The sequence below is a fragment of the Oikopleura dioica genome, chromosome 2, assembly GCF_907165135.1.
Source record: "Oikopleura dioica chromosome 2, OKI2018_I68_1.0, whole genome shotgun sequence".
NCBI lineage: Eukaryota > Metazoa > Chordata > Appendicularia > Copelata > Oikopleuridae > Oikopleura > Oikopleura dioica.
Window position 1 is genome coordinate 6,225,062 of NC_137292.1, and position 20,934 is coordinate 6,245,995.

The 20,934-nt window shown below is 43.6% G+C and overlaps 5 protein-coding genes across 5 annotated transcripts; 4 read left to right on the forward strand and 1 right to left on the reverse strand.

Moving 5' to 3' along the window:
• Window positions 1-228: 228 nt before the first annotated feature.
• LOC145700136 (formin-like protein 2) lies at window positions 229-4,975 on the forward strand. Its single transcript, XM_081777391.1, has 14 exons — window positions 229-377; window positions 419-610; window positions 664-965; window positions 1,014-1,206; window positions 1,252-1,693; window positions 1,740-2,000; window positions 2,203-2,553; window positions 2,598-2,952; window positions 2,993-3,147; window positions 3,219-3,322; window positions 3,367-3,657; window positions 3,702-4,016; window positions 4,057-4,170; window positions 4,221-4,975. Exons 1-14 carry the CDS (start codon window positions 291-293, stop codon window positions 4,365-4,367), a joined length of 3,309 nt encoding a protein of 1,102 aa, XP_081633517.1. The 5' UTR covers window positions 229-290; the 3' UTR covers window positions 4,368-4,975.
• A 39-nt stretch (window positions 4,976-5,014) lies between these two features.
• LOC145697947 (surface attachment protein BP1026B_II1992-like) lies at window positions 5,015-5,913 on the forward strand. The gene is made up of 3 exons (XM_081775152.1): window positions 5,015-5,090; window positions 5,164-5,309; window positions 5,359-5,913. The coding sequence occupies exons 1-3, from the start codon at window positions 5,015-5,017 to the stop codon at window positions 5,854-5,856; spliced, it is 720 nt and encodes a 239-aa protein (XP_081631278.1). The 3' UTR covers window positions 5,857-5,913.
• Window positions 5,914-8,161: 2,248 nt separating this feature from the next.
• Window positions 8,162-8,754, forward strand: LOC145697948 (uncharacterized). The gene is made up of 4 exons (XM_081775154.1): window positions 8,162-8,166; window positions 8,211-8,366; window positions 8,412-8,467; window positions 8,506-8,754. The coding sequence occupies exons 1-4, from the start codon at window positions 8,162-8,164 to the stop codon at window positions 8,709-8,711; spliced, it is 423 nt and encodes a 140-aa protein (XP_081631280.1). The 3' UTR covers window positions 8,712-8,754.
• Window positions 8,715-10,278, reverse strand: LOC145696813 (long-chain specific acyl-CoA dehydrogenase, mitochondrial-like). The gene is made up of 6 exons (XM_081773908.1): window positions 9,977-10,278; window positions 9,766-9,909; window positions 9,461-9,725; window positions 9,149-9,416; window positions 8,989-9,103; window positions 8,715-8,946 (listed from the first exon to the last, which is right to left on the reverse strand). Exons 1-6 carry the CDS (start codon window positions 10,250-10,252, stop codon window positions 8,773-8,775), a joined length of 1,242 nt encoding a protein of 413 aa, XP_081630034.1. The 5' UTR covers window positions 10,253-10,278; the 3' UTR covers window positions 8,715-8,772.
• Window positions 10,279-11,199: 921 nt separating this feature from the next.
• LOC145700141 (uncharacterized) lies at window positions 11,200-17,264 on the forward strand. Its single transcript, XM_081777395.1, has 8 exons — window positions 11,200-11,460; window positions 11,507-11,715; window positions 11,904-12,056; window positions 12,148-12,356; window positions 12,424-12,619; window positions 14,662-14,816; window positions 15,731-15,856; window positions 16,253-17,264. The coding sequence occupies exons 2-8, from the start codon at window positions 11,508-11,510 to the stop codon at window positions 16,673-16,675; spliced, it is 1,470 nt and encodes a 489-aa protein (XP_081633521.1). The 5' UTR covers window positions 11,200-11,460; window position 11,507; the 3' UTR covers window positions 16,676-17,264.
• Window positions 17,265-20,934: the final 3,670 nt, after the last annotated feature.

Sequence of the window (20,934 nt, forward strand, 5' to 3'; positions counted from 1 at the left end):
TTGCTTGGCCCGGGGCGCTTCCTTGCCGAATTCAGGGGTTGAAAAAAATTCTCAAGAATAGATTCCTTCTTTGAAAACAATCCAAAAGGAAAAAGAGAGGAACGAATACTTTCTCGAATTCGATACTACTAAAAGTAGCTGCTTGGGTTAAAATTAGCTGTTTCTATTGCTCGGTGAACAAAAATTGTGAATTATTAATTTGAAAACGGGTTGTATTGATCTTTGGTTGAGCAAGGTTTATGTTTTTAGATGAATCAGAATTGAAATTCTTGCGTTAGCGCATCCCAGAAATGGGAAATGAACAAAGTACCAACAGTGAGCACAATGCGGAAGACCTTTTCCGGCACAATGTCCCAATCAAGCTCCCAATGGGAAAGGTAAGATAATCAACTTGAAGTTCGCTAATAAAAACTGCTAGAATGGGGCACCGATGCCGGATAAAGAAGAGCTCGACGAGCGATTTGCCAGTGTTATGGCTAGCGTTAATCTGAATCCGGAGAACGCGCAGTTTCTCATGGAGTATGACGACAAAAAGAAGTGGAACTTGATTCTTGAGCATGATGGGATGATTGTGAAAAAGTCGCCGCAAGTTTACACTGCCCGCCTGAAGGTGCCTTTCTCTTGTTAATATCTTATTTGTCCGCCTTATTAACCGTCTTCTAGTCGATTGTGAACTCAACGAACAAGAAAGAATTCAAGCGCAACGCTGCCGACACCGCAAATCTTCTCAGAGAGCTGGAAATCTCTCTGCGAACCAACCACGTCGGCTGGGTGAAAGAGTTCCTCAACGAATACAAGGGGCTCGATGCCCTTGTCGACTTCATCAAATTCGCGTGCTGGGGCTTTGTTGCTACCAGTATTCAAAACTCCAACGCGAATTTAGAAGAGGAAGACCAAGAATTCGACGATGAGCAAACTGACAAGGACGTCAAAAATGTAATCAAGCAGTTTGACACTCTCAGAAGGTAATGTCAACAGCTCGGAAGTTCCCTGGTTTCAAATATCTTTTAAAGATCGACTCGTTTGCCCTCGAAAAGAACCATCAAGAATTCTGTATTTCTCCTGGATCGTGACGAAGTGCATCTCTGTATATTATGTTTCCGTGCTGTGCTGAGTTACAAGCATGGAATGACTGCTGTCTTCGCCCATAAAACTGCCATGAACCAAATCTGCCTTGCCCTCAACACCAATAACTTACGAACAAAGGTACTTTTCTTAATCTCTTTTCCCCAAAACGACGCCGGAATCTAGGCTCACATTCTCGACATGCTAGCTGGCCTGTGCCTCGTAGACGGCGGGCACGAATACGTTCTCCGCGCTTTTGATAATTTCAAAGAAGTCATGTCGGAGAAAGTCAGGTTTTCAAAGATGATGGGTTGGTTCAAAAATCATAAAGACGACGTCGAATTCTTGCATTCTTGTCTCCAATTCATCAATCTCGTTATTCACTCGGTCAATGACATGAACTTCCGAGTCCACCTTCAGTTCGAGTTCCAGCAACTTGGGCTAGAAAAAGTCCTGAAGCAGTTGAAAAATACCGATTCTGACAAGGTCAAAGAACAGCTCAAAGCGTTCGAGGATAATATGATGGATGTGTCGATTTTGGCTGAGGATGCGAATGCGAAACTACAGTCAGAACAGCAGGTTCAGAACTTATACAACAGGGTGGACGATCTTACCGCAGCGATTCAAGGTTAACTGTCGTCGACCTAATGATTGTTTAAATTTGAATTTCGTAGATAATGAATACGAAGCAATGTCGAAAATCTGCGAGCTCGAGAAGCAACTTGCCGGCCGACAGGAGGAGATCGAAAAACTCAAAGGCGCGGGACGAGGAGTTTACGCTCTGCCGGGAGTTCACTACGCTGGCAAACCCGGAGAAGGACTCGGCGGTCTCGGTGGAGGAGGCCCCGGAGGACCTGGTGGAGGATTCGGCCCCGGAGGAGGGGGAGGAGGATTCGGCCCTGGCGGAGGAGGAGGACCTGGTGGTCCCGGAGGAGGTTTGGTTGCTAAATGTGTGTGTGTGGCTTAATATTTGCGCAAACTAACATGCTTTTAATTTCTTATGTTAATTGATCGGAAATAAACGACTAATGATGCGGCTAATTAACAAATGCTGCTCGCTCGCTTTTTGAAGCTTTTTGAAGAGCTGTATTTTAATGAAACTAGTACCACCGCCACCCGGTGCGCAACCAGAGGCAGGCTTTGGCGGACCAGGAGGACCTGGAGGAGGATTCGGCCCTGGAGGCGGAGGAGGACAAGCTGCTGCACAGGCACAATATGCTCAACAAGTTCAAGCTGCACAGGCGCAAGGATTGCCCCCACCACCGCCACCTCCTGGATTGGGCTTGCCGCCTGGGGCAAAGCCGAAGATGCCGGAAATGCCGGGCGATGATAAAGAAGATACATTCAAGGTCAAAACGGCGAAGCTGAATACGACGAAGAAGAAAGAAGATCTAGCACCGCCCCCTCCACCCCCGAAACCTGGCGGACCCCCACCGCCACCACCACCTGGGGCACCCCCGCCCCCAGGTGCACCACCCGCGCCTGGAGGTAATGAGAAAATGTTTAATTTGAAAAGTAATAATACTTTCTAGCACCCGGTGCTCCACCACCACCCCCAAATTTGCCTTTTGGCGGCGCCGGCCTGAAGGTCAAGGCAAGACATCAAACAAAATACCGTCTCCCCGTGTTGAACTGGCAAGCTTTGAAGCCCACCCAAGTCGCCGGAACCATCTTCAACGACTTGGACGATGAAGGAGTTCTCAGCCAAATCGACATGAGCCACTTTGAGGAAATGTTCAAAACGCGAGCTCAAGACACAGAAGCTGACAGAGAGCGAATGGAGAGGCTCGCTAGAATTCAGGCGCGACGAGGAACGACCCTCATTGACACCAACAGAGCTAGAAACTTGGCCATTACTCTCAGAAAAATTGGTCTCGATACTGAAAGGTTCGTGCTTGTTATTTTTCAGTTGCTAATTTTTATTTAGTATTTGCAAAGCTGTCTACAATTATGATCTGACAGCGCTGCCTCTGGATTATGTTGAAATGTTGCCGAATTTCATTCCCAACGATACGGAAATGAAAGCCATCAAGAAATACGAACGAGATGGCAAGGACATTTACGCGCTCTCAGAAGAAGATCAGGAATGTTTCAGCAATCAGAACCCTAGCTTTCATTTTTCGTATCTACAGGGCGTTCTTGAAACCTACGAAAGTTTATGTGGGTCTTCGGGCGAGTCGAACGTCTACAGCAGCGTCTCAGAGTCATGATTTACATTGGTAACTTTGCCGATCACACTCGAACTATCGGACCACAGGTTGAAGCGAACTTAAAAACAGTAAGCGAACAAACAATTCATAGCTCAAAGCGATTATCTCCGCGTCAATGTCGATCAGAAACTCGGAAAAACTCAAGAAAATCTTGGAAATCATCCTCGCCTTCGGAAACTACATGAACTCCGGAAAACGAGGGTCAGTTTACGGTTTCAAGCTCACTTCTCTCGAAGCGCTTGTGGAAACAAAATCGACGGACAAATCGCAGAACTTGTTGCATTACATTTGCAACGTTGTTCACAGCTACTTTTCGGAATTCGCCGATTTCATGCTTGAAATTCGCTATGTCGAGCAAGCCGCAAAAGTTTCTCTCGATCAGGTAATTAGCCAAACGAGGGCATCAGAGTCTAGAGCTGTTCCTAGGCCGTTCGGGAAGTTCAAGACCTCAAGAAAGGAATGGACACGACGCGCAAAGAATACGAAGCGCATCAAAACCAAGTTCTTGGAGCTTTCCTCGCCGAGGCCGGAAACCGCGTCGAAGCGCTGGAACAAGACGCATTGGAGGCCCAGGAGGCTTTCCGAAAATGCGTCGTGTACTTTGGAGAGACGTCCAAAACCATGCCTCCTGATACTTTTTTCCCCATGTTCGATCGTTTTATCAAAGCGTATGATAAGGCAGAGAACGATTTGAAGAAGTGGGAGATGATTCAAAAGAAGAAAATCGAAAAACTCGAAGCGGTATTTGTCTTTATTTGATTTCCTGTTTTCATCCTTTTAGGCGAGAACTGCGGCCATGGAGCAGCAAAAGGCTGAAGAGCAACAAGCGGCGAAACAGCAGTCGGAGAAAGACATGATTAATGATATCAGAGAAAACAGACGGCGAGATAGAAGGGTAAGTCATCAAATTTCCTTGTTGATTTCAATACTCATCGAAACATCAAGGCCCCTGCCGATGGCGCTTTGGAAGCGAACATGAAGCAGCTGGAGAAAGAGCCCTACCGCCGCGCCGACGCCGTGTCCAGGAGCTTCCGAAGACGGCAAAACGTACGTGCCGAAAACGTCAAGAAAGGAGCCTCAACGATGCTCTGAAAAGCCAATCCAAAATCCGCTATTTATTCTCTTTCATTCGAATACTTCGCTCCAGACAATCAAGTCAAACACTCGGTATCTTGCAATCAACATCTCAAAGAATTAATAATTACAATCGTGTGTCGAGTATCTAAATCAATTACACGTACTGAGATTATTTTTTTCGAACATTTGACTCCTTGAAACATTCTCGTTTTCCGCCATCCGAAATTTGCCTATCGCCATCAAGTGCCTTGGATTTAGAAATGAAACAGCGTACTACTTATCTAGGCATTGAGTTAAAATAATTTTATAAAAATTTGCTCGTTTTAAAACTTTTAAATCCCATTTTCTTCCCAATATCGCTCGTTTTTTTCCTAGCCTAAGACTTCCTGCTCCAAGACAATTTGCTCGTTCTGTTCAAAACACTCAAAACAATCTTACTGTACTATAATTCTAAAATAATAATAACTGTAGCTACTGTTTACCTACACTGTTCCTTTCACTGTACTCTTTATTTCTATTCTATAATCATCTTCAATCTTTGCACTAACTTAACTTTCTCGCTCCCGTTTGTTCGACTCTTTCTCAAAAACCCCAAAACACTGATAACTTCTCATATTTAATAAAAATTTGTTGGTTATTTACTCCGAAACAGCTGTTCTCAGATGAGTGAGAATACTTGTCTGCCTGCTTCTTCCTGTCACGTGGTTTGGCATGCTCCTGGAGCTAAGGACAAAATCAGTGATAGCTGGACTTTTATAATCTCCTGCATTGATTTGGTTCCAGAGCAGGTTTATGTTTTGTTAGAAAAAAGGACGTTTCGGAAACCTAGAATTAGTCAAAGAATCATTTCCTTGCACTTATTTCGCGTTGATTTGTTACGATGACGGAAAACATGGAGGTTATGGAGGCGTTCAAACGCTCGACTCTGGGAAACATGCGCTGATTTTTTCCGTTTGGGTAAACATATTTTAGTAGAAGTGGTGTCTTAACTATTCCTGTCTCTAAGGATGGGCCTGACAAGAAAACAAAGGCAGTGAAATCCTCCAGCGTTGATTTCGGAGGAGAAGGAACCGGGCAAAAGTGTCTGGTCGAGTTTCCCTGGAAAATCGGAGAAACAGTCACTCAACAGATCAGTGCGAAAAAAGTAAACGCAGGTGGCAAGGAGGAAACCTGGCATATTTCATCTTCATTTTCCATTTCTGGCGAGGAGAAGTTCATAGCAACTTATGAGTGGATTGGCTACGGAAATCCAACGAAGGGGCCGGAGTTTTATAGCTTTATTGAAGATTGGGACAGAAGAGACGGGAAAACTGGCCATTTGAACTGTCGCAAGGCAGATTTCTTCGACGCGTCAGTCGAAGTCGATGGCGTTTCTCATCCGGCCGTCAAAAAGGCTTTCACGAAGGTAGAACACGGGCCGGAAAGACTGAGCATGCACAAAGTAGTTCAAAGTGCGTCTACTTGTGGATCTTGCTGTACCATGTCTACTGGGCATTCCGACTAATTAGTCATTACTTATTCTGTACTCCTAAGTTCCTTTACTAATTTTTCTTTAAAATCATTGTGCAATATAAATTTCAAAGTTCTGAAAGGCTCGAATGTATCTTGATCTTCTCAAAGATACATTCATAATTTATGCTTTTCCATTTCAGTATACACAGAAATCATCAGGAATATCTTTTCTTGGTTCAGCTTGAACCCGTTTGGAGTATACGCAGGTTTATATACAGTGCCCATATTTTATCAAATTGATGAGAAACTGAGCGCCGTCAGTGGTCAATCTACAAAGGTGTATATTTAGCGCGGCTTGAAATGAATAGCCTTTTTGATATTTTAAACTCGAGTTGAAAAGTTAAAGTAGATAAAATGGTCTCTGAAAATCTCAAGAGTACTTTCAAGGTAACCAGAGAAAAGGAAAATGGAGAAATTAACAGTTTTCAAGGAGGAAAAATTCAGAAGATATTTCATTGTCGGGCTCGTTTCTGGAATAACTGCGTTGATTTCTATGGGCAGGTCTTGATATTCTCAAGATTCGAGAGTAAATCCGTTTGACTTAAATTCTGATTCTTGATCTTTGAAAAAGTCAGTCTGATGTTTCTCCTCGATCGGACAGCTCTTATCGTGTTTCCAGTAAGTCTGCGATGCATCCATCTTATTTCTTTCTGATTCTAGCTTTGTGTTGGTTTTGTTGGCTCTTGTACGATAACAACTATTCATAGTCTCAAAGCGTACATCTTTTTCATCGAAAAATTTCCCAAAGAAACTTCCAGGTGCATTTTCCCTCCCATTCGTTTATTCATTTTTCAATTTTAGTGACGCTGGTGACGAAAAACAAAAAGTAAGTTGCCACTTTTTCCAAAAATATCAATTTTTGATGAGTTCCGTCTTTTGTTTTCGTTCTTATTTCTTCGTTTTTTTAGAGATCGAGCGATTTTCTAGAGGTTCCTCCACCGTCGCATGGGCTGCCAGGAAAGGGATGATTGGTTTTTCATTTTCTGGAAGTTAAAGTTGACCTCTAATTTCGCTTATTGGTTATTTTGAGCGCGGTTGTCAGCCGGAGCCGCAGCTTAGAGACAGTTTATTTTAAGCAAAAATATAAACCCTTTTTTCTTTATTAAAAATCATCGACCAAAAGGCGACGAAAATTGCTGATCAAAAGCCCAAGAAACGAGTGCGCTTTGGAGAAATCAACAAGTCTTCTGCCAAAGCGAGTTAAAAATAAATATTCTGTAAATAAATTGTAAGATTTTGATAGTGGTTCATTTTTTTAACTCCAAGGCTGAAAAATGGGATGGCACGCGGTTTTTGAACACGGTGAACATTTATCAGACCGCGACGGCGGCTATCCAGGAGCTCGAGGCGCGTGAACTCGAGGCTGCGTTGGGAATACTTGACGGGCAATTAGAGCAAGTTGCTGAGCAAGCACGGTAGGGATTATGTCGAGTTGATTAAGTTCAATCGAGTTTCTTACCCAGCTTCGCGCAAGAAGACATGAAGGATGTCTCTGACGAGCTGAACCAGGCGAAGAGTGATTTGAGCACGCTCTTAAATCTTCCAGAAACGAGTTCTTCCAGAAATCGCAATCAATCTTGCCCCAAATTATTGGTATTCTTCCTTGATTTCAATCAGGAACTCGATAAAAGACGAGAAAAAGGTCAACTTTGGCCTTTCAGACGAGCCTTACTCTGAAGTCGTTCGAAAATCCGAGTTGCTGGTGCAAATGATAGAAGATGAAATTCAACCACAACGAGAAAAATTTCTCCAGGAAAATTCAAATTTGTCGAAAATCGAAGCAGATCGGGCCTCAGTGCAGCAGCAGATTCAACTCAGGTAAGAACTCGTGGACTCAATTGACTCCAATAGACTATCGTTGTTTTCTAATGCGCTTTTTGTCAGGATACTGACGCATTTTCAATATGGCGTCTTTTACTAAAGTCTTGTTTTAGAACCGATTTCGAGGCGACGATAGAAAACACATTATTGGAAATGTTTGGCGGTGTATATTCATCCAACAATGAAGAGGAATCCCAGACAGGTCCACATCTAAATCTGAATTGTTCGCTTTCAATCCATTACGTTCTCCCTTAGCCCTCGATAATTACAAAATGCGACATGAATCCTTGCTGAATGTCGCTTTAACTTGGAAGAAAATAACGGCAAAGTTTGAATCGACTTACCGACTTTTGCAGCTCGCGAAAAAATTGATGAAAAATAAAAGCGCAGAGCGAAAAAAGCAGATGAAGCGTTCTGGTGATAGAATTTATAGCTCTGGAGTTGAAAATCTTAAGCACTTAACTATCGTTGGGAAAATGATGTATGCGTGAAAAGACGGTATTAGCTGCTATTTTGTTGTTTTAGTCAGATTCCTTGCCCATTTGCTGAAGACGATGCAAATGCTCTGATCGCTGTTGGCAATCAGCTCTCTTGGTACAGCAGTTCGAAGAATACGATCACGACGAAGAACATTTACTTGCTCCTGCGAACACTTCAGTCAAAGCTCAAAGAATCAATAAGGTCGTCAAAAATGCCCCTATCCTACTCCATCTTATTCAGATTTAGGTGGTGTCACACGATTTACGAGGACATTATTGAGCAAGACTTGGAAACATCTTCAGGTAAAGCCTTCTCCCTTTTCGATCTTATCGAGCGATAGATCATTTCAACACGATGAAGAGAATGATGGCGGATCAACGAAGAGAACTGGTCTCGAAGACGATGAAACGACTCACTGGCAAAGAACTGGACGGATACGAAGCAGATTTTAATGCGTTCACAGATTTGCCCCCGAAAGTCAATCCGCTCAAAAATATCAAGTTTTTATCGAGAATATCATCTGCCTGCACAGAATCTACGATTTGAAAATTGATTTTCTAAAGTATTTATTCATTGACAATAAATTAAGTGGGGGTAAGATCGAGTCTTACAAAGTTCGCGCGACGAGTTCCTTCATGATTTCTGTTGTTCCAGCGTAGATCGACTCGACTCTCACTCCAGAGAACATTTGAGCGATGGGGTACTCGAGCATGTAGCCATAGCCGCCCCAGAGTTGCTGGAGCTTTGTGATGTTTTCGATGCACTTTTCGGAGGTGTAATACTAGAAAGCGTTGTTAGAATCTCTTGTTCGTTTTCTACAAACCTTGAGCATAGAAACACTCTGCTGATCAAGATCTCCTTCTGCGTAGGCTTGGATGTGTTTGTCAGTGATTGTTCTGAGCACCATGCATTCTGTTTTCACTTCAGCAAGAGTATGCCTAAAGAATTCATCAATATTCATCGCTCACTAATATTCTACTGACCTGACTTGTTGATTGGCAATCAGTGGCTTTCCGAATGCCTCTCGCTCATGAACATACTCTCTCGTCAATTCGAAAGCCTTCTCAAGCTGTGCAGTGCATCCCATCGCCACAAGCAGTCGTTCTCGACCCAGATCGTGCATCAAAAACTGGAAGCCTCGGTTGATTCCTTCTTCACCTCCCAACACCGCGTTTGCCGGAAGACGCACGTCGTTGAAGAAAAGTTCCGCCGTGTCCGCACTTGCGCGGCCGATTTTTTTCAGAAGTTTTCCTTACAGGAAATTTACGAACTACAGGATGGAAATATATATCTACCTTTTTCAAACCCTGGTAAGTTTGTATCGACCAAAAAGAGAGAGATTCCATACGCCGCCTTTTCCGCGTCTTTGTCTGTAACAGCCACAACGATCGCCATGTCCGACATATAGCCACAAGAGATGAATACTTTTGAACCGTTGAGAATCCAGTCGTCTCCGTCTCGAATAGCGTTTGTTTTAATACCCTGGACGTCGGATCCACTTCCTGGCTCAGTCATACACAGACAAGAAATAATCTCTCCATCCCTTATTCCAGGCACATACTAAAATATTCAGTTTCGAATTCTCTTCAAATTCTCTTACTCGGTCGACTTGCTCATCAGTTCCGTAGCTGCAGATGTATGGAAGGACCAGATCGTTTTGAACTTGCATCAATCCAGGAACAAGGCCGTAGATTTGCTCTTCGATTTGGATGACATTCGAATAGAAGTCCAAACCGTGCCCGTGCTAGAATAAGGATTGATTGTACCAGTAGTCGAATTCATATGACAATATCTTACATAATCGAAATTACCTTGTCCGCAGACTGTTCGATGCCAATAAGTCCCTGCTTGCCGCACTCCTTGAAAAACTCTCTGTCCAAATGACCCTGTTCCTCCCATTTCATCTTCCGCTCCATCGGAACAGACTCGTAGAACTTTCTCACTTGCTCCCTCATAATATCGTGCTCCTCCGTGAAAATCTTCCTCGAGCCAATGTCCGTCAATTTGTCCATCTGCCATGTCTCTGGTCTGTCAGAATAGGCCCTGGAGAGAGGTCTGGCAAGACGAGCCTGGATTTTCCTGAGCATTTTCTCTTTTAGTAAAAAGTACTTGGAAGGACGAGCCTCGACGTAGAAGAGCCTGGAAAATATCATAGTGGGCGTAAATAGAGCAAATGTTTGTTCATGCATTTTCGGTGTACATAAGTCACAGTTCATGACTTACAGGTCAGAAGTGATCTCAAATAGAAATTTATTTGAGTCGAAAATATATATAATATTATATAATTCAGAATTGCTTTACGAATTGTGATAGCATAAATTTTATTCTGAAAAGATCTTAAATGGAGTTTGATGGAGATAATCGCTGTTAGTAATCGGTTTATGCGACCACCGACTGGTTGTCTTCCTGCCTTGTCGCCGCGCTGGCTAACGCGTGGGGCGGTAGCGAGCCCGCGCGCCACTTCATTCTAGTGATCACGATCGCTCGCTCTCTAACTCTGTCTCTCTTGTCGCGAGATAAAGGTTATCACTCTCGCATTCGACAAGTCGGGTTCCTTTTAAATCAATGAGAATCCTCATCTGTTTTCCGAGCTAAATTAATCGCTCTTCAAGAAGCGTCGAAATAATGATAACCTTGTTAGTTGCACTCTTCATCCAAAAATAACAAGCTTTCAAAATTAGGCAAAATAAAGCTAGCTTAAGTATCTCAGGCCAAACTTTTTGGAAAAAGGCGACGTTTGAAGAATCTACTCCTGAAATATTGTCTGGCTTTTCGGAGTTAAATGTAACTGTCCGCCATAGTGTCTGATATAAAAGTAGATAGTGCAGGATAAAACTCATATTGAGAGAAAAACTTTTGATTCTAAATAAAAATTTGAATACTTTCATATCGACTACAGCTAAGATCATATCTATCAGAAGTAAATAACAGGACAGTTATTGAACAAATGAAATCAGACTAAGCACTATCAATCGAATTAAAGTATCGCATACATAAGTTCAATAATAAAGGGTTGGTGGTGTCGCTTCGGTGGAACCCAGCGAAGTCTCTCTTGCGCCGCTTGCACCGCCGCTCTCCTGGTGGCCGTGTCCTGGCGCCGGCCTGTCTTTGCTAGGCGTCGAAATCGCCAGCTACATTCACACCACCATCTCCACTGATAACCACTCTAGATATTCCGTCACCTAACCGAACAGAGAGATATCGCCGTCCTTGTCCGATAGAGCAAAAAATAGAGCTATCTCGTCTCCTGCTGCCGACAATTGCGGGACTCGCCAGATAACGACTCCCAATCAAGGTAAGAAACGACAATGCTAGATAAGATAATGGGGAAATCTATTAAGTATGTTCAACGGAATGTACGGGGTTGCCGGACAGAGCTCAGAAATGGCCGCTGCCGTGACGGGCGCCCAATTTCCAGCGGGCTACCCGACTGGTATGGAAGGCCAGCCAGGAAATACTGGCACAGAACAGTCTGCTTACGATCCCTACTCGGCAGCAAGCTACTATCAAGCAGCTGCCGCAGCACAGTACTCCTCACTGAGGTGGGAAGGTCCGGGTCATTCATATTCTCTGCTTGAGCTAAGCTGTAATTTCTATCCCGCCCGTGCTAGAGATAAGGAAGTCGCCCAGCACGCAGCATAATTAGTGGTACTAGACGCGGGCTAAATAATTTTCTTTGGAAAGAGTTATAATTATACGAGTGCTAGTGCATTTTGAATATGAATAACCCGGAAAAAGGAGACAATAAGGAATCCCCTTACTCGACAGCTTCTGCTTGGCCTAAGCCATCAACTCCTCCGACCCAATCACCAGGATTTTACAATGGCCAGCCTGCCGAAACATCGGAAACATACAGCTCTCCAGTTCAGCCAAAAGCAGTTGAAGCAAAAGGTAAATGTTCAGACTCAATGACTACATTTTTGTATGTTATCCAACATTGGAAATCTTTCTGGAAAAGAGATAATCGTAACAAAAGATTTAGATAAAGTCGAAGCCCCATCCGCAGTGGCGGAATCAGCAACAGAACCAGTCACTATTCCAGCGGAATCCGAACAAGCTCAGATGGTCCCTAAGATAGAAAATTCTCCAGACCAGATAAAGATGGAACATCAAGTTCCGTCCGGATCTAATCCCAATTCGTCGCTGAATTCCGCCGAGAACTCATTGATCGGAGCAAATACTTCATCCGTGGTAAGCACTACTTTCTAAATGCAATTTTCGTCGTTGTTGAAACTTCCATGCTAACAACATTTCTCAGGAGCAGTCTCCGACTATTTCTCAAGCGTCATTGATGCCCCCAACTTCGAGTTTCCCCTCCTACTACGGAGCGATGCCCGGCCAGCCCGACTTCTACGGGATGAACATGAACTTACCCAACCTTTCCGATCTCGATCGCAAAAAGATGTCTCCACCTACCTCACTCTCCAGCCTTCCTTACCCAGGCGCACAACCAGGTAATCACCAGATCATCATGTTCAACTCGCGAAGGCTCAAGCCTTCCCATGCCTTTTTCGGCTCTAGAATCAATCGGAATCCTCCCCAGCAAGAAAAAGAAACTTCGGCTGTCATCGACGGAAGCGCCGCCTAAAAGGCGCGTTTTCAAAAAATGTCACTTTTTAAAAAAATTAATCTTGGACGGCATCTCGGCCTTCCTCATACGTTCGCGCTTCCGGTTCTGCCGGGATGAAAGAGATTCCACAAGCGCCTTCCTAATTGACCATTTGTTCGCCGCAGCTAGGAGGACCAAGTGGCACGGATCGCTTTCTGGGAAGTTCCATCTTTCCAGAGCGGAAACGGATTTGTCCGATTTTCCGCAGGAAGCGTGCCGCGAATTAGGCCAGCTCTGGAATTTTGTGTTCCACGATTTCAGAAACAGTAAACAAATCATTAACATTTCCAAATAGCCAAAAATGCACCATATTCCCGTTTCCGGAATAAGACGCCCATTTTTCCAGCAATAGTAAACAATCATTATTTTTGCTCGAAAATTCAAGAGAGAGAAAAAGAGCTCTAAAGTAGGGCTCGCCAAAAAAAAGTCGATGTCGATTCTCCCTTACGAATTTTATCTTAAAATGATCCCCGTTCTTTTCTGATTCAAATGATATGCTTATGTCACTCGTAAGTCTTGGGGAGAAAATTCTAGAGCTAGGCCGAAATTCCAGTTTTTGGACTTCAATTACGTGCTATGACGTCATCTATTCGGAAATTTCAATATTTTTTTCAATTTTTTAGCGTAACTTTTTATGCTCTTTTAAATAAGCTACCTTAGGTACTTTCAAGGGGAGAATCAGGATTTTGACCAAAAATCTTTGCTCAAAATCCTTGAAATTCACCATTTTTTTGGCTTCGTTTCAACCTAGAAAACCTTAAATATCTCGAGTTCCCCAATTCGCCCCGCGCGGCAAAGGGCGCAAATTAAGCGCAATGATCTGTTCTATAGGTTTTTAATCTCAGATCTACGGAGAATCCAAGTAAACCATGAAAAAAATTCGAATAACTGATAAAAAAATATCTGAAATTTCGATTTTTCTTCAGAAAAGACCAAATTTTTTCAGAAGATGTTGTCATCAGACCCTCAACGAACCCTTAAATTGAAGCTCAGAATCTAAGCTACAAGTAGAAGTCAATTAAAAGCCCTTTTTTAAGATTTTGTTTGATCATTTTTATAGAAAACCAATCAGTACCCGAAAAATAGCCATTTTTATCGAAAATTCGCTCTAAAAATTTTTCGCCTGACTTTAAGGGTATGGTTATATGGGGAGTTTTGGGTTTTAGAACATGGAGAACAAGAAAAACATAACTGCTGACAGTTTTAAGTTTCCTTGGCGAGCCCTACTCTAAAGCCGATATTCTCTTTCGGAAATATAATTTTGCCTCCGTGGCGGCGAATCACAGGAGCAATCAGTTGCCCTTTGAATGCGAAATGTGCAGAGAAGAGTTAATACCTGAAGAACGTCAGCTTATAGTTTTGGTGGAGTAACAATATCCGCATGTCAAGCGCGGAGGAAATGACACCTCCACCAAGTTTTCTCAGACTAGCGCGCCCTGCCCTTAATCTCATTCATTTTTGATGAAGCTGGTGGGAATATCCTCCTGCTGTAAATTGCTCGGTTTCGATCGGAATTTCCCTCTCTTCATCCTTTTTTCGACCGCATGACATGCCGAAATAGGGAGAATTATACATTTCTTCCACGGGGGAGAATATGAAAATGTATTTTGCATATTTCCGGAAGGCTCGGATCCGGACCAAGGAGAATCAAGTAAGATTTATCCGCACGCCTTCCGCCCAAGGAGGTGATTTGTTGGTGCGAAGCCAAACGCCAACTCTACTTACAAGCTGAAAAATCCGCTTTCACGATCGAAAAAATCAGTCGGCGCCTGTTTTTATTATTTTGGTACTTTTTGGTGCTCTCGAGGCACTCTGTCACGTGTGGAGAGGGCTTTGAGCCTTCGCGAAGAACATACTTTTGACGGTTCAGTCTTATCACTCAAGTAGATAATTCAGAGGGACGCGAATGTGTCAACTGTGGCGCAACATCAACCCCGCTCTGGCGAAGGGACGGCACTGGGCACTACCTCTGCAACGCATGCGGCCTCTACCACAAGATGAACGGCCACAATCGGCCACTCATCAAGCCCAAGAAGCGACTGGTAAGTTTTTCATTGATGAAGAAGTGTGATAAGAAACACGGTGTTTGGTAAGGTAGCATCGAAATCGTTTTCGATGGGTGGGTTCCCCCTTCCGAGTGCTAGAAGTGGCGGCGCTGGGCGAACGCTACCCGCTTCGGACATCCGAGCCATCGTCGGTGCGCCCGTTTGAATTGAGAAACTTGAAGCTCAAGCCATGTGCCGACGCTTTTTTTTTTTGCTTTGCCATTTTTTTTTCGTAAAGCAGACAGCTTCCTCGTGGAAAATGATGGAAGGCCTGTCAGGGTTGGACCATCAATTATGCGCCTTATCGTGGTTGGAATTTATTTCAATTATGATAGTTTTCTTCCGCTTTGCAATTGTCAACTGCACGGCAATTACAAGTCTTCTTGGTACTAGAACGACCACAGGAGTAACCTTGAGCTCGACCACAAGGAATTCAGGAAGTGCGCCCCGGATGTACTTGGATTTTGCAATTTACATTGTACATGCTTTAAATAGCCCCCTAGCTCTGCTTTTACCGCAGAGGGAGGCTAATCCGGATATCCGAATCGCGCCGGTGTCAGAGCCAAGTGGAAGTGGCACCTGCAACAATCGGAAGTGAGCACTCGAGCTCCCGAAACTCGGGGCCTCACCTAACTAGCGAAGGGTGCAATCAACACCACCAAACACCAAAACACCTCAAATCATAACACGACTTCCGCATAGCGCCCCTATCCAAATATTTGTCATCTGATAAAAAATAGAGAGAGCGTTTCGAATTCTCAACTTGCTAGGCTAGAATCTCTCCTTCTGAAGAAAAGACGGGATTAAGTGGGATGAGAATGAGCTTTGACGCAAGTGGACCGTCAAATAGGGATCATGTCTAGACTAATGGGCGCCCTGGCTATTTTCAAAGTTCTTATTCTCATTTTTAGTCGGCTGCACGACGTGCTGGTACGAGCTGTTCCAACTGCCATACAACGCAGACTACGCTTTGGCGACGAAATTCCAACGGAGATCCAGTCTGTAATGCCTGTGGCCTGTACTACAAACTGCACGGGGTGAGTAAACACAAACTGATCAAAGCTCAGTCCCCATCACAAAACACCCCTTTCATAAGGCTAAAAGAGCTAAAGAAAGAGCTTCCGTGACCTAGGGGGTCATTTCCGGAGGATGATCGAATCTACAAAGGATGGGCGAGATTTTCCAAACTTGAAAAACATTTTTTTCGATAGTCAACTTCCTTTCCGGTTTTCATTTGCGCAACCAACCGGCAGATCTCGCTCCTTCATCCTCCGCCCAAGCCCAATCCACATGTTTCCTAATGGGCCGTGGCAACAAGTTGCGTTCGCTTTAATTTTCCGCTTCCTCCATATATTTATGGAGGAAGGTGTTATCTAATCCAAATCAGGGCTGCTCGTTTTTTGATGGTCAATAATTAACCTTTTCATCTTCAGGTTAACCGACCATTGACAATGAAAAAAGAAGGCATCCAGACGCGAAACAGAAAAATCTCGACGAAGCTGAAAAAGGCCCAGAAAGATCAGCGATTGGACTCGAACTTCCGATTCCTCGACCGCTCACTCGCCTGGGGCGGCGCGTACGGCATGGCACCAGGCGCCTTTCATCCGGGTTTTCCTTCCATGGCACCGCAGCACGGTCTCCCTGGACTTCCACCAACGTCATTTGCCTCACCAATGTCCGGAATGGCTCTCCCTCCGCCGCCAATGGCTCATCACGGGGCGATTCCATCGCAATCGTCGAGTGCCTCGGCTAGTGCCACTGCCGCCGCTGCCGCCTATTCCGGCGGATTCAGTCCCTTCTGGCAGGCCAGCTCCGCTCTTTCCCCATCGTCGCCAAGTTCGATGGCTTTTGGATGACTAGCGGACGGTCAGCAGCACCCGAGTGCGTTGACTCCCGCTCCCGCTCCTGAAGGTTACTTGAGCTAGTTCTCTAGTCACCTTTTTCTCGAGCAATTTCGACGTCAATTCTCCGCTGCCTGGCTGCCTCGTTAAGACTCAATCTTCAATTACATTTGTGCTTTTGAAGTGTTCTATTACGTATTTCGTTTTTACCTTTGTATCAGACCACTAGCCACAACCTGAGATTATAATATTTTAATTCTAAATAATTTACTCACAAACTTTTAAAAATAATAACTCACGTGAGCAACTCAAGTTTGAATGCAGTATGTAAATTTCAATTTCTTCCTCTTTTTTCATCCTTTCTCTCCGGAGATCCGGTGCTGTGTGATTTATCTTCAAACAACCCAAAAAGTGTTCGTTGAAAAATAAACATATCTTCTGTCAAAAAAAATATTACTCCGTAGAACACTACTTTCTTCCCGGACAAACAATTCTACCACTGTAATATCTACTGTAAATATCTGAAATGTAAAACAATTCAACAATTTTGAATAGTAGCAGCCAATAAATGGATGCTTTGTTCATATTTAAAGTAATAAAATATTTTGCCTAAAATTGAATCTTGCCTTGTTCATTTTTTTTTGCAGATATTATCAAATATCCCAGTTAGTGAAAAAATAGCTTCAAAGACACACAAAATGTAAAAAAAATGAGTAAAAGCAGTAAGTAAAGGCAGACTGCCTCGACACGGATTTTTCCAGGTTCTAAGCTGGAATTTCCAATGCTTTCTTTTTTTTTTGTTAGCCAGAGTCTTGGTCGAATCAGCCTTGATGTCCCATCATCAGATGCAAAGATTCAATACAAAAGATTTCCATTTCTTTTCCCAGAGGCATTTTTCCCGTGTAGTTCTTTATACCTTCCTTGGAGTGTAAGGCTTAGATTCTTCTCATTCGGGAATGAATACCATTGGTCTCAGAAAGTATGACGAAAAGATTGGAGAGTCAAATATAATTATCTTCAATATTGATAGCTTCAAGGGGAAAGCCACACAAAGTGGGTCCTTCCCGATGCTAATTTCTGATTCATTCGACTGTCACTAAGTCTCACTGCGTCAGATTCAAATCTGCATCATAATCCGACTGGTACGTTTGAGCTGCGTTCACAGCTCATTACACTTAGCTGACATCCATTAGAACTTTTTATCACGTGCCAGGATCAAGCATCAATCAGCCCAAAGTGGCATGTTTGGATCAGCCGAGGCGGGAAAAGCATGGGCTTACTCGATCTTATCGAGCCCGTTTCCGGAAACAGGAGCAGCCAGGAAGTCCCTACAGAGACGAACGAGTGACCTTAATTCTTTCCCAGGCCTAATTATTATCCAAATTTCGACTCGACTTTTTTAAAACGTAAAAACTTGAAATCCACAAAAAGGGAATCGGCGAAGGGTTTGGCGAGTTCTAATCCATCCGTTTTTGAGGATTAATTTCCGCTCAAAGTAGGTGATAAGAGAAATTTTGAGTGAAGCTGGCGGTTGATGATGTTGCTCGCGATATTTAGGCTTCGTTTCCTTATCTTGCACGTTGTGCCGCCTCCCGAGCAAGTGCTGTCAACACTCCAGAAAAAGAGCTCGAAAAGCTATTGACTGTAGTTTTCCCGGTGCCTAATGATATTTCATAAACTAAAATTGTCATTTGATCATGAAAATCTCACTTTTTCCATCGATTTATAGCTATTTTTCTTAAGGGTATCAACATGATATCTTCCAAAGTGTTAAACGCATCTTTGGTGGTGTTGGTGGTGCTATTCTTTCAGCCAATCAGGAGCGAGATCATGCGATAAGATGCTAAGAGAGATAGTGCGCCGGAACAGATAGGGGGCGCTGTTCTGAAAAACCCTGCGCTAAGCCAATCAGTGAAACGTACTTCCGCCGCAGTACTTCCCTTTTCATCAGCAACTAAATCTGTTTGAATCTGTTTGATTCCATGATCCTTTGGAGCTTCATCATTTGACCTCAAGGAGCATGGGGTCTCTCTGTTGTGTAGCAGTTTTAAGAGCGGAAGTTTTCATCGGAGGAAGGAACTTTGTCACGTGATACCCATCGATAGTATGCACTTCCACTTCCGGTAGGGGCACTTCGCCGATCGAAATTTGAAAAGATCAGATATCAAACAGGCTACTTGAGGAGGGACCACTTAATTTTCTGAAGGTTGCATCCGCAACTAGAACTGTTCTACCAGAATTCGATCGGTTTCGCTATTTTTTCGAGCATGGCCTTTGCTGATTGTGATTATCGATAAGGTGGTGGAGGAGGAAATGAATTAGCGGCTTTCTGATAAGGTTGTGTCACACCATTACGGGCAGGTGCTCCTCGCGAGAATTCCAACTGATAACCGAAAAAAATGTCCCCAGCCACTTGACCATCCTCTGCTACTGATAACGACCCTGGACAGGAAGCACAATCATCTACAGACAGTTCTATACAGAGTACACAGAGTACCTTTCTTTTCAGAGCAGTTTCTTTTCGGCAACAAAGGAAAGGGCAAAATGTCGCGGATAGGTAAAACAACGGTGACTTCATCCGGCGCTCCTGTGATCGGCCGCGGAGGATAGGCTAGAATTCCGCCGTGGGGAATTTCTAACGTAATAAAGCACCGCTGATAAGCAGAAGCAGCAGTCAAGTAGTCAGAATCCGGTTCCTGCCAATTTCGCGCCAAACATAAAACCAAGCTCCATCCTGTTTCTACACCTGAAGGGGAAACATTTTTCTAGCGACGAAAGAGCCGCTTTTACAGGAAAAATGATGGTTCTTTCTCTTTTTCATTTTGGCTCATTTTCTATGGGAAATCAGATAATGCTGAGCCAGTGTTTCAGGAGCCGTTTTGGCAACAAAAATGTAGAGATATCACTCCGGAGCTGCTTCGCCGCGACTTCGGACCATCACGTGGTCCCTCTCGCAACCGCCAACCGCGGGAAAGCTTCTGTTATCAAACCAAACAAAATCGTTTTTTTTTTCTCCATTTGCGTAAATTTTAAAGATTTAACTAGCCAACATATAGGCTTATCACTAAAATAGTCAATAGAAGATCCTCCCTTAGGGCTTCTCTTGATTGAGGGGGCTCCTTAATTTTTGTAAAATTTAAAGCAGGTGCTAGGGCTAGATTCATGAGGTGCAATTTCGGGCGAAGGAGTCAAAATTTTGGAGAAATCTGGCGGCGCTTGGCACGCTGAGGAAGATAAGAAATGCCCGCAATGGTGGTTTAATTTTGGCGCAGCCGCCACCACCAACTCCAAAGATAACACCAGAACATGTGTTTTATGAGAGGAAAGGAAAAACCCTTGTTCCCAAGCCATTACTACTCGTAAGTAGTTTTTCTCCGGTACCCTTTTTTTTGCCCTTGTTGAGCCGCGGCTAAACACCCGCTGCGCCTTATCAGTAAACTGTTTAACTTAGGTGTGATTTCGGGCTTCTTTATCCATACCGCCGCGCATGCCGCCCAAGTTTCCCTCCTCTCGAGCCCTATTTGAAAATATTTCCGCAAATGGAGATAACGCGGCCCACATAAATTGCTCTCCACTCTGGTGGAGACGGTGGTGTTTAGCTAACTGCCGAGAGTAAAGTACCATTTCCTATTTGGCCACTGAGATTTTATCGAAAAGAACAAACTTGACAAACAAGTTTCTTCGAGCCAGCCAACGAAGACGATTTTACTGTAGCTCAGCTTCAAGAAATGACGACTTTGCTAATTCTCGATTCTACGGTTAGATATTTTTGTTTTGCATGCACTTTGATAAGCGCGTATAAAACAGAACTCCTCTTGATAAGTTTCTATAGCGGAAGGAACTTTTTGTTTTGGGACTTTCTTCAATTTTTTCCTTATCGTTCTTTAGCCTTTGTGATAAGGCGAAATGACCAAAGCTTTAGTCTCCCGCTGCGCTTATGACGCTAGAACTATTCGCATAAAAGATACTTTGCCTACCTCGGGTTAAAAATCCTTAGTTTAAAAAATGAATATCGGATATGTAAAAAATTTAAAATATTTAATCATTTCCGCGCTCTCTTTTCCAGCTCTGCCACTTCCGACAGGTCCTATTCCATTTTCCCAAAGCTATGATTATCGTCGACTCTATTCTTTAGGCGCTTTATCTTGCTTGTCATCGAAAACGCTAGAATCTAAAAAAAGAAAGAATGCGTGGACTGTGATTCAATCGCAATCGTGCGAGATTGAATTTGTACGAGTTGTTGAAGATAGCGTGGTTAGCTCAATTAGGAGGAG